The sequence below is a fragment of the Chrysemys picta genome, chromosome 4 (assembly GCF_011386835.1).
Source record: "Chrysemys picta bellii isolate R12L10 chromosome 4, ASM1138683v2, whole genome shotgun sequence".
Lineage (NCBI taxonomy): Eukaryota > Metazoa > Chordata > Testudines > Emydidae > Chrysemys > Chrysemys picta.
In genome coordinates this window covers 8,489,561-8,501,862 of record NC_088794.1, presented here as the reverse complement: position 1 = coordinate 8,501,862, position 12,302 = coordinate 8,489,561, and the positions used below count along the sequence as shown (strand labels likewise).

The following is a 12,302-nucleotide window of genomic DNA, read 5'->3' as shown; positions in this document are numbered from 1 at the left end:
TGGAGGAAGAAGGGTGGGAGGGGTGGGGCCTCCAGCGGAGGGGAAGGGGACTGGGGCTAGCCTCCCCCAACAGTGCATTTACCTGTCACCCATGCCCAACATGCTCATAACACACACTGCCTTTGTGCCGTACTGACCAGGAGCTCCCTACACCTGCCCTATTCTCACTTAGCCTCGTCCACAGAAAGAACCCCCCCATCTGCTACATTTTGCAACCCCTGTAGCACCCCCATCACCTTCATGCGCATGGTGCCGTCCGGCACTCTGCTTTCACTTAGCCTCCGTTAAACCCACAGAGCTCACTCACCTCCCACCTCGCTGCTGGCAAGCCCGAGGGCAAGGAGACCCCTGTGCCCTGCTACTGACAGCCTACACCCCACAGGGCTGAAACGACTGGCTCTCCCAAGACACACATACACGGGGGTCAGGGAGAGGGGCTCACAATTCCTCCCCCCACCAGATCAGCGTATACTATCACAGCTCTGCCAAGCTGCTCCAACTAATCCCTCCATCATTCAGCATAGCTACTCCTAGTCCAGGGAATGCAGTGCATGCGGATCATAGAATCATAGACAGCAGCATATTCTCCTCTGCCAATGAGACTCGTCTTGGTGACTTTACTGAGTGAGAGGCCTGTCTCTTGGAGAGTCATCAGGACGTTTGGGAGATGCTATCCACCCTCTAACCTGAAAGCAGCTCATGCTTAGTTGGCTAGCAGCATGGGGGCAAGGTGATCCTAACACTGGGCCTGTTCCTACTTGTAATGTTACTTCTGAGTTAATGTGTGCTCTTGTTTTGACATAACTTGATCTTATCTCGTTGCACTGAGGAGGAGAAGGGTATATAGAATAAGGTCAGGAATATTTTGTTTTGTCTCTAGTGCTTTCTGTAAAGCATGCTGGTATCTGAGGGGACTTAGAATCATAGAATCATACAATATTAGGGTTGGAAGGGACCTCAGGAGGTCATCTAGTCCAACCTCCTGCTCAAAGCAGGACCAATCCCCAACTAAATAATTCCCAGTGGCTCTTGCCAGCCCTGGGGGGTCACAAGGGGGTTCCAAAGAAGATGGATCTAGACTGTTCTCAGTGGTAGCAGATGACAGAACAAGGAGCAATGGTCTCAAGTTGCAGTGGGGGAGGTTTAGGTTGGATATTAGGAAAAACTTTTTCACTAGGAGGGTGGGGAAGCACTGGAATGGGTTCCCTAGGGAGGTGGTGGAATCTCCTTCCTTAGAGGTTTTTAAGGCCCGGCTTGACAAAGCCCTGGCTGGGATGATTTAGTTGGGGATTGGTCCTCCTTTGAGCAGGGGGTTGGACTAGATGACCTCCTGAGGTCCCTTCCATCCCTGATATGCTATGATTCTATGATTTGCCTTCACTTTGTATTTCCTGGTTTGTAGCGGTTCAAGTTTTGCTGAACGTGACATTCTGGGAGGCTATGAGAGAGCCTCCGGCGACCTTTCCTCTGTGTTTATGACGTTTTTTGAACAGAAAAAAGCATTATAAATAGGAGCTGGTGGTCATTTAGGCCGTTGTAACACTACTGTGGTTAATGAATGTAATGACACCACCTAGCTCACGCATGGTGCTTTAGCTCAGTCAATTGCAAAGTGCTTTAGAAAGGAGATAAATATCTTTAGCCCCGTATTAGAGGTGGGAAAATTGAGGGACAAAGAGGTGAAGTGACCTGGTCAAGGTCACTCAGCAGCCAAGCCGGGACTGGGCCCCATGACTCCTGAGGCCCATGGGTCTCACTGCACGGCCACACAGTTGCTGTGTGATTCCCATCCCATATGGTTTGTTGTGGGGGCAGTACTGGGTTTACAATGGCACCGGGGTGCTGGGCCCACACTCAGAAAGGGCCCTGGCACCCAGACTGTGACCCCACCCCCACCCCACTCTGGCCATGCTGCGCCCCAAGGCCCCAGCCACACTCCGCCTCTTCCCCCTGAGGCCCCGCCCACTCCTCGCTCCTCTCCACCCTCTCCCCCAGGCCTTGGGGGTGCAGTGTCAGCAGGGCCTTGTGGGGAAGAAGCCAAGCTGGGGACAGGGTCTGTGGGGCGGGGGGGGGAACATGGGTGAGGCCTTGGGGGAAAGAGGCTGAGTGGGGGCAGGGCCTCAGGGCGGGGCATGGGCGGAGCAGGGTGCAGGGCCATCGTCTGGGTGCCTGGGCCGATAAAAAGTTAATCTGGCCCTGTATGGAGTGCGGGGGTTAATGGTCCTGCTTTGAAATATTTGCCGTGTGTAGTTGCTAACGGGGCGGGTGAGAGAAACCTCAGACATGGGCCATGTCCCAAATATTGTATGAAATTAGTCATCAGTGAAGGAACAGAAATGGATACCGCGTAGAGTCAAGCACGAGGGTTTATGACGCACAGCGCTGGTGGAGTGTTACTTTGCTTATTAGGCTCTGCTAAACAATTGATTATATAGGGGTGCTTGTGGGCGGAGGGAAGCAACGGGGTAGGAGGTCCCGAGCCCCTGGATAGGTTTTAGCAGCAAGACAACAAGCCAATTGTCTAAAAGATTCATAATGACTCCGCCCATGGTTCAGGTTAACATGCAACATATTGCTAATACACAGGTGTATTTCCTTAAATTGTTTTAAAGGTATAAGTTGAATCCTGATTTGGGGTTCATAGGAATGAGGTCGCTCTTCCGGTTGGCCAACAGGTACATTCCTGGCGGTTAAAGCAAAAAGACGTTAAAAAGTACATGGTAATAGAAATTGTTTACCGTTGTGGTTTTAAAAACTAGCGTTGGCATCTATGAAGTAGAATACGTCTGTGACGGGGGAGGCTGTCATATCTCATACTGACATGTTGGACCTCTCCCTAACCTCTTGGTGGGTATTTGCTATCTCCCCAGTTCAGGAAGGAGTAGACACTGAGGCCTCTCTCAATGCTGTCTGTAACGTCTGATAAGGACACCAATTACTGCTCCCCATTTGCTGACTTTGCTTATCTAGTAACAAAGCAAGGTTGTCTCTTGTTTACGAAGGGGGGGTGTAGCTCGGTGGTTTGAGCATTTGCTTACTAAACACAGGGTTGTGAGTTTAATCTTTGAAGGGGCCATTTAGGGGTCTGGGGCAAAAAGCTGTCTGGGGGTTGGACTAGATGACCTCCAGAGGTCCCTTCTGACCCTGGTATTCTACGATTATCCCGGTTTCAGAGGAGCAGCCGTGTTAGTCTGTATCCACAAAAAGAACAGGCGTACTTGTGGCACCTTAGTTTTGTTAGTCTCTAAAGTGCCACAAGTACTCCTGTTCTTTTTATTATCCAGGTTTTCTTAGCCCTTATTGTTCATAGTTCGCTAGGCCTTAAACCAGGGGTCTCAATCTCAAATGACCATGAGGGCCACATGAGGACTAGTACATTGGCCCGAGGGCCGCATTGCTGACACCTCCCCCCCCGCCACCCTCGGCCCCGCCCCCACTCCACCCTTTCCATGAGGCCCTGCCCCTGCCCCGCCTCTTCCCACCCCTTCCCTGCCCCCATTCCAACCCCTTCCCCGAAATCCCCACCCCAACTCTGCCCACTCCCTGCCCCTAGGGGGTGCAGGAGAGGTGTGGGGTGTGGTGGGGCTCAGGGCAGGGAGTTGGGGTGTGGGTTGCAGGAGGAGTGAGGGGTACAGCAGGGGGTCAGAGTGCAGGGTGCGGCAGGGGGCTCAGGGCAGGGGGTCAGGGTGCAGGAGGGGTGCAGGGTACGGCAGGGGGTCAGGGTGCAGGAGGGGTGCGGCATGGGGCTCAGGGCAGTGGGTTGGGATGCAGGAGGGGTGCGGGGCGAGGCAGGGGGTTCAGGGCAGGGGGTCGGGGTGCAGGGTGCGGCAGGGGGCTCAGGGCAGGGGGTCAGGGTGCAGGAGAGGTGCAGGGTATGGCAGGGGGTCGGGGTGCAGGAGGGGTGCAGCATGGGGCTCAGGGCAGTGGGTTGGGATGCAGGAGGGGTGCGGGGCGAGGCAGGGGGTTCAGGGCAGGGGGTCGGGGTGCAGGGTGCGGCAGGGGGCTCAGGGCAAGGGGTTCAGCTGCAGGAGGGATTCGGGGGGCAGGATCTGGCCCGGCGCGTACCGGGGGCAGGGCAGGCTCCCTGCCTGCCTGCCCTGCCTCCGTGCTGCTCCGGGAAGAGGCTGGAACGTGGGGAAGGGGGGGTGCAGGGGTGTGTGTTGCTGTTGCTTCAGGCACCACCCCCAGCAGCTCCCATTGGCCGCGGTTCCCCGTTCCCAGCCAATGGGAACTGCTGGGGGCGCTGCCTGAAGCAACAGCAACACACAGCCCCTCTGCTCCCCCCCTTCCCCACATTCCCGGCCTCTTCCCGGAGCAGCGCGGGGCAGGGCAGGCAGGGAGCCTGCCCTGTCCCCGGTGCACATCCGGCCGGAGCAGCTCTAGGTAAACACTGGGGGAGGGCGGGAGGGCCGTGAGGGGCTCGTGGGCCGCAGAAAATAACCCTGTGGGCCGCGTGTTTGAGACCCCTGCCTTAAACCAAGCTGTGGAATTTGGGCCTATGTAAAAAGTTTTTAACAGAAACTGTGGTTAAGATTTTACATACCCATTAAATGGATCATGGCCCTTTAATCAGCAAGTGCTTTGCTATATTCAGATCCGCAGCCCAGGATAATGCTGCAAGGGGGAAGGCTAGAGGGAAGGGGCGGTAGGTACCTCAGAGAGGTGCGAAGTGGCATCTCAGCTGAAGGAGAATAGCCCATGGAGATGAATCCAGCCTGAAACATAAGCTCTGAGAAGTGTGAACTGCCCCATTCATGTCACTGGATGTTCCCCCACACACACTGCTGGGGAGCCTGTGATATGCATCGAGCGTGCCTGTTCTCAGCTCCTCACCCCCTCTCAGGCCTAGTCGACACTATAGAGTTAGGTCGGCATAAGGCGGTTGATGTCAACCTAACCCTGTGAGCGTCTGCACTGAAATGTAGCTCCCACCGATGTAAGTCGCCCACTGCAGCTACTTGCATTGCCTTGCCTGTTGGCTGTCAGCCCCGTGCGGGGGAAGGGGGCTTCAGCGGTCAGTGCCCCACAATGCCATTGGATGCGCTCCTGGTGAGGATGATGGACGGAGCTAGCGTGGCCGTGAAATGCCGCTTTAATTGCTGTGATGGCTGTACGGCGACTTAAGGTGGCAGTGTAGCCACCCCCCTAGCAGCGTGGTCCTGGTGCAGGGTCCCCATAGGCCTGTTCTCAGCTGCCACCCAGAGGTGCAGGGCTGCCCCAGAGGCTGGTTCATATGGGAGCGTCAGGGAGAGAGGCTCAGACTTACAGGGTAGAGCAGAGCTTCCCCGGATGGCAGCTCACGGGGGAGGGGGGGGAGCGGGGGTGCAGAGAAAGCGCCTCAGACCACCTAGAATGGCTCAGACACCCCCAGACCACAAACAGGAGGGGAGAATATGGGGCAGGCGCGCCCCCTCTCCTAATCCCTTCACTCACTTTGCCACCCAGCCCTATGTCACTTCTCCAGTCCTCACCCCCTTCCCCGACCCCTTGTGGTCCCCTTCCCATAATCCCCCCACTCCTTGCCACAGCCCCTCCTCCCCATGCCTTTACCCCTATTTCCCCCTCCCCTTCCAGCAAACATTCACATATTTCATCTTTTTCTTTAAAAATAATAATAGTTTGAACCCCTGCTGAACTCAAGAATGCCCATCCCGCACCTAACAACAGCCCGTGGACAGGGGCCACACGCCTGCAGCTCATCTTCTTGCCAAGGGTTGGGTGTGACTCGATAGGGCCGGGGCGCAGGGCAGGAGATCAATGACCTCAGCAGATCCCCCAGGGGCCAATCAGGGCCTGGGACTAATTTCTCTCTGACAAGCCTCTTCACAAGTCTGTGGAATCCGATTGGTTCACAGCTGTTAGGTTCACGCCCATCTAAAGAGCCAGGCTCTGTTTCAGATTCCATTTGGATTCCCCGTAGGGGCAGAGGATGTCATTCAGTAGTAGGGTGACCAGACAGTACATGTGAAAAATCGGGATGGGGTCGGGGGTAATAGGTGCCCATATAAGAAAAAGACCCTAAAATCGGGACTGTCCCTATAAAATCGGGACATCTGGTCGCCCTATGTAGTAGTTGGGTTAAATGTCAAGCGATTAAGACCATTTGGAGCACAATCAGACACATGGTTTGATCCCCAGGTCTGTGCAAAAAACTTCGGCAGAATCTTTCCACCATAAGGAATGCTGGGTTTGGGGGCGGGTGGCACCTCGGAAACTTCTTGCTCAAATGACTCCAGATTTGGATCACTAACTCTACCCAGCACGCCTATGAGGCGCACCAGATTTCAAAGCAGTATGAATGAGCATATGGATTTTAGAGCAGTGGTTCCCAACGAGGGGTACACAGAGGCCTTCCGGGGGTACATCAGCGCATCTGGCTATTTGCCTAGTTTTATAACAGGCTACAGAAAAAGCTCTAGCGAAGTCAGTACAAACTAAAATTTCATACAGGCAACGGCTTGTTGATATTGCCCTGTGCACTAGACACTGAAAAGTAAGTACAATATTTATATCCCAATTGATTTATTTCATAATTACATGGTAAAAACGAGAAAGGCAGCAAATTGTTCAGTCCTAGTGTGGCTGGGGCACGTTTGTGTTTTTATGTGTGGTTGTGTAAGCAAGTCATTTTGAAGTGAGGTGTAACTTGGGGGTACGCAAGACAAATCCGACTCCTGAGAGGGGTCCAGGCGTCTGGAAAGGTTTTAGAGCACTGAGAAAAGTCAGCCTTCAGACAGAAAAGAGTTCTCAACCTTAGCTCCATCGGAGCGGCCTCAGCGTTAGCCCCATGCGCTCCTGTTGCTGGTTCCTTGTCCATTTTCTGAGCAGCGGCAGCGTGCAATCAAACAGAGCAAATGGCCGGGAGACTCTCATCACGGGCGGGCTGGGAAGGGGGCCGCCGACATCAGGGATCAACCCGCAGCAGAGAGCCCAGCTCTCAGAACTGCTGTGAAGTCCACATCACCAACGCACTGCCAGGCTACTGCCCTTGGTCGACCCGGTAGCTTTGAACACGGAACGGCATTCAGCGTCCCGCGGCAATGGAGCCAGTCTGCACCACTGATCAGTTTCACCCCTGTGGTTCCAGGTGAAAGGAGATCTGACAGAAATGTCAAATTCTAGAGGAAATGACCCCACTGGGGGCATGTAGAGGCCAGGAAAGGGCTAGAGTTGGTAACCAAGCAGCTGCCGTGTGATCTCTGGTGTCCACGCCTTATAAACAACTTCCTCAAAAAACAAGGGAAATTCCCGTTCAAATACTTTAAGGCAGAGTTCTGATTGCCCTCGTGCCCTTCCCAGAAATGGAGAGCAACTAAATGTAACCCTCTGCACATGGGACACGCAGCGGTAAGGGACGTGTCCCCCCCCCCCCCCAAATGCAACCTTAACTCTGCCCCCACGGAGCGATACCCCAACCCACCCCTGGCAGACGTGGTGCTGCTCTCCTCCCAGCTGGGACGGAGCACTGTGGGCCACGTTCAGGCTTAGTGAATAGCAGCTGGCTATGCCCAGCCTGGGCCCGACCACTTCGCCTGCTCTGTGCAGGCCACCCCAGACCCGCCAGATGCCCCAACGTCTGGAGCCTCTGGGAGCACCCATTCACTCCCCCCTGCCTTGCAGTGCATGGTCACGTATCTTCTCATCCCCACAGCAAGAAGAGGCAACTGCGTTCCCCTCCCTTCACAAACCACATAGCTCAGCCCAGGAACAAGGGGTCCCTGATCACCCTGGGGACAGATGCCCCTCTCCTCCTATCACGGTGCAACCTACCTGCCTAGCCAATCCAGCTGGCCCTAGCATAGCGCAGGTACAGACAACAGCATGTTCACAGAGTCATTCCTTGTGGGCAGTCCCAGTGGCCTAATGGATAAGGCATTGGCTTCCTAAGCCAGGGATTGTGGGTTCAAGTCCGATCTGGGTTGAAAAACTACTCTGGCTGGAGCCTACTCTTAGGGATGGGACATGGCACCTTTTTCCCCTCCCCTCAAGGGTGCCCCAGCTCTGATCCAGCCCCAGGGAATGGGACCCTCTAGGCTGGGGGGTGCCAGATCCAAGGGTGGGGGGATGGCCTGGCTCAGGGGGGCAGGAATAGATGGGGGAGCGGCCGCCTCAGGGCGGACACCTGTTCAATGGTTCCCTGGGTGAGGTGAGTTTGTTGGGTCTCTGCACAAATTTCCTGTCCTGCAAGTTTCACTAACCAGTCCCCCTTGCTCGCTGAGGGGCTGGATCTGGGGTGAGGGCTGCCTATGTGGGGAGCTCTCCTGTCAGCTAGTCACACACTGACTGCAGCATGATGCAAGCAGGGTGGAGAGGTGTTAAACGACACCGGGAGGACCAGGCCGGGAGTGGGGCTGGCCTCAGCCCACAAGTCACTAACCACACGGCGCAGCTGACATAACCAGGGCAGGGTTCCCAGGCAAGAGAGCGGGTGCGCATGTGAAAGGCAGAGCGAAATGATATGGCAGCAGGTCAGGGTTCTTGGCAGCCAGGCGTCACCTCTACGCGGGATGTTGGGGTCGAAGCCTTAGGGCAGGTTATGGTGAGAGGGGTTGAGTAACCGGGTCCCCACTCTGGAGGGGGAGGTGGCTGCGCAGGAGAATTCTCTTGTGCCTGCAGTGAAACTGCTCTGACCCAGTTTCCTTCAATACCCCATTCCCCTGTAGGACCAGCCCCCGCCCTGGGGTACAACATTGACACCGTCCACCCGGAGGTGCTGGCCTCCAATGCCAGTAGGAATTTTGGGTACCAGGTGCTGCAGTTCAAAGATGCAAGGTAAGTGCTTCCCCCTCCCCCCCGCACTGCAAGAGAGACCCGGCATCTGGCGAAGGGAGGAGTGGGATCTAATGGATTAGCGGGGGCTGGGAATCAGGACTCCTGGGTTCTAGCCCCAGCTCTGGGAGGCCAGTGAGGTTTAGTTTATGACGTAGGAGGCCCCGTTCTGTAACTAGGCCCCAGACTGTGGTGCATTTCAGTGTCCAGGACGGCCAGGCCCCTGCCCCCCTCGTTCCCGGTGGGATCCCCCCAGCCTGTGTATGGTCCACACTGGGTCATGCGCCAACCATGATGCTGACTCCCTCTTCCGCTTTCACTACCCGAAAGCAGGCGGCATCCACCAGGGCTAATTGGGAAGTGAGAGCATGTCAGGGGCCACAGCTGGCAGCACTGTGTGTGTGTGACCCAATGAAGGACTAACTGGAACCCAGCAATCAGGAAGGAGGTGGGGACTCATCACGTGTTAGAGCCGGGAGGGGGCTGGGAGTCAGGACACCTGGGTTCTAGCTCCACCCTGTGTGGGGCCCCTGGCAAGCAGGTATGTCCCATCCCCGGCGTCTGATCTGCCTTCTTTTACAGTATCATCGTGGGAGCCCCAGGTGACCAGAACTCCACCGGGGAGCTGTACCAATGTGCTGTGAAGAAAGGCTCCTGCCAGCCCATCCCATTGCCGGGTGGGTCTGGGGAGAAATCGGGGTGGCAGGGTACACGGGGCACCGGACACGGCGAAGCACTGACCCCATTTCCCTCTCCTTGCAGTGAGTGCTCAAACGGCACATCTCGGCATGTCCCTGGCGAGCAGTGGCACAGACGACCAGATGATCGTGAGTGTGCTGGGGGGGGGGGGGGGGGGGCATTGGCTGCGGGACAGGCCCTGATGGGACGTCTCCAGCTCTGCTGGGGACGCTCCTGCCTCAGGTGCGAACAGGCTAGATGGGGCGTCTCCCTCGCTGCCATCCCCTCTTGGATTCTCCTGCTGTTGGGCTTATACCTGGAGACCCAGGTCCCGTCCCCATCTCCCCTCCCTGTCGGGTTTGGCTCAGTCATAGACATGCTGATTTCCAGTCCTATGGGCTCCCCTCCCCCCATTCCATACATGGCTGGTAACTGCCCTGCTCGGTGCTCCCCATAGGCCTGCGGCTCTGGGCTGAGCCGAACGTGTGATGGGAACCAGTACCTGAGTGGGATCTGCTACCTCTTCAAGGGACACCTAGAGCAGCCCAAGGAGATGACACCAGGGTTTGAAGGTAAGGAACTGACAAACTCAAAGCACTGAGACCCCGTTGCCTTCCCACAGAGCCCAGGAGTCCTGGCTCCCCACTCAAACCCATCAGACCCCACTCCCCTCCGAGAGCTGGGGAGAGAACCCAGGAGTCCTGGCTCCCTGCGCTAACCCACCAGACCCCACTCCCCTCTGAGAGCTGGGGATAGAACCCAGGAGTCCTGGCTCCAAGCCCCCACTCCACGCTCCAACCCTCTCTGGTGGTTCCCCACAGAATGCCTGAAGGGGAATGTGGATCTGGTGTTCCTCTTCGATGGATCAGGCAGCGTGAACGCTGAGCAGTTCAAAGCCATCAAGGACTTCATGATCGAAGTGATGGAGAAGCTGGGAAACTCCACGATACGTGTATGTGAGAGACTCCTGCCCCGCCTGGTGCTAGGGGGCACTGCCCTACCAACATTGACCGGGCCCCATCTCCCAGCTTGGCACTAGGGGGCGCTGTGTTGTGGGGGGTCCTGGCCATGCCCCATGTCTCAGCCTGGCTCTAAGGAGAGCTGTACAACTGTTCTGACAGCCCCTCTTCCCCGCCAGTTTGCCGCAGTGCAGTTTTCCCTGGACGTGAAGACAGAATTTGACTTTAACGATTACGAACGAAACCGAAATCCCCGGGAACTCCTGAAGGAAGTGATACACATGAACAAACTGACAGAGACCTTCCATGCCATCAACTATGTTGCGTGAGTAACCAGGGGCGGGAGGGAGAGATGGACCCAGGATAACCAGCCCCCCACGCCCCACCCCAGAGGTGGCTGCATCTCAGTGCTGGGGGAGGGACCCTTGTAGAAACAGCTCCTGTGCCCAGTTCTGGAAGTGGCTACTTCTGAGTTCGTCTGCACCATTTCCTTGTGTCCTGCAGAAACAAGGTGTTCACCCCAGAGCGTGGCGCCCGGGAAGATGTGACGCGAGTGATGATCATTATCACGGATGGAGACCCCACTGACTCTGGGGATGTGAACGCTGCCAAAGAGAAGAACATTGTTCGCTACATCATTGGGGTAAGGAACCCAGGAGTCCTGGCTCCTGGCCCCCCACTGCTCTAACCCATTAGACCCCATTCCCCTCCCAGAGCCGAGGAGAGAACCCAGGTGTCCTGGCCCATTGGGACTGACATGGGCTCCAACGTCCTCTCTCGCTCTCTCCAGATTGGCAATAACTTTCACCGGAACGAGTCCCAGGCCTTCTTGACACGGTTCGCCTCAGAGCCCACAAGCCAGTTTGTCAAGGTGCTCGACAGCTTCGAAAAGCTCAAAGGCCTCTTCAGTGAGCTGCAGGCCAAGATCTACGCCATCGAAGGTACCGGCGCCACCTGGTGTGTGGCCTGGAGTGTGGAGGACACAGCTTGGCAGCATCCCCTGGTGCATGCACTGGACATGCACAGCCCCTAGCGCCCCCTGGTGAATGCACTGGACATGCACAGCCCCTAGCGCCCCCTGGTGAATGCACTGGACATGTGCGCACACACACACACACACACACACACACACACACAGCCTGGTGCATGCACTGGACATGCACAGTCCCTAGCACCCCCTGGTGCATGCATTGGACATGCAGAGCCCCCCACACATCGCCCCCCCAGTGCATGCACTGGACATACGCAGCCCCCATCCCCACACACACACACTGGTGCATGCACTGGACATATGCAGCTCCCAGCGCCCCCGGTGCATGCACTGGACATGCACAGCCCCCCCACACACACACCCCGGTGCATGCACTGGACATACGCAGCCCCCCTCCACACACACACACTGGTGCATGCACTGGACATATGCAGCTCCCAGCGCCCCCGGTGCATGCACTGGACATGCACAGCCCCCCCCCCACACACACACACCCCGGTGCATGCACTGGACATACGCAGCCCCCCTCCACACACACACACTGGTGCATGCACTGGACATATGCAGCTCCCAGCACCCCCGGTGCATGCACTGGACATGCACAGCCCCCCTACACACACACCCCGGTGCATGCACTGGATGTACGCAGTTCCCAGCACCCCCTGGTGGATGCACTAGATGCACACAGCCCCCCAGCACCTCCTGGTGGATGTACTGGACATGGACAGCAGCCCAGAGCACACACTGGACACAGAACTCAGCAATTACTCTATGGAGGAAAAGCTGAGCTACATAATCAGAACCCAGGAGTCCTGAATCCCCCCACCCCCCCACTTCTCTAACCCACTAGACCCCCCCTATTCCCTTCCCAGAGCCCAGGATAGGACCCAGGAGTCCAGACTCCC

The 12,302-nt window shown here is 56.6% G+C and overlaps 1 protein-coding gene across 1 annotated transcript in view; it reads left to right on the top strand.

Moving 5' to 3' along the window:
- Positions 1–12,302, top strand: part of ITGAL (integrin subunit alpha L) — a 37,528-nt gene that overhangs the window by 14,009 nt on the left and 11,217 nt on the right. Inside the window, exons 3-10 of the mRNA XM_065594237.1 lie at positions 8,664–8,772; positions 9,352–9,446; positions 9,532–9,596; positions 9,905–10,019; positions 10,269–10,399; positions 10,586–10,731; positions 10,911–11,049; positions 11,197–11,347. Of these exons, the coding sequence (XP_065450309.1) occupies positions 8,664–8,772; positions 9,352–9,446; positions 9,532–9,596; positions 9,905–10,019; positions 10,269–10,399; positions 10,586–10,731; positions 10,911–11,049; positions 11,197–11,347 (951 nt within the window). The remainder of the gene's footprint in view (positions 1–8,663; positions 8,773–9,351; positions 9,447–9,531; positions 9,597–9,904; positions 10,020–10,268; positions 10,400–10,585; positions 10,732–10,910; positions 11,050–11,196; positions 11,348–12,302) is intronic.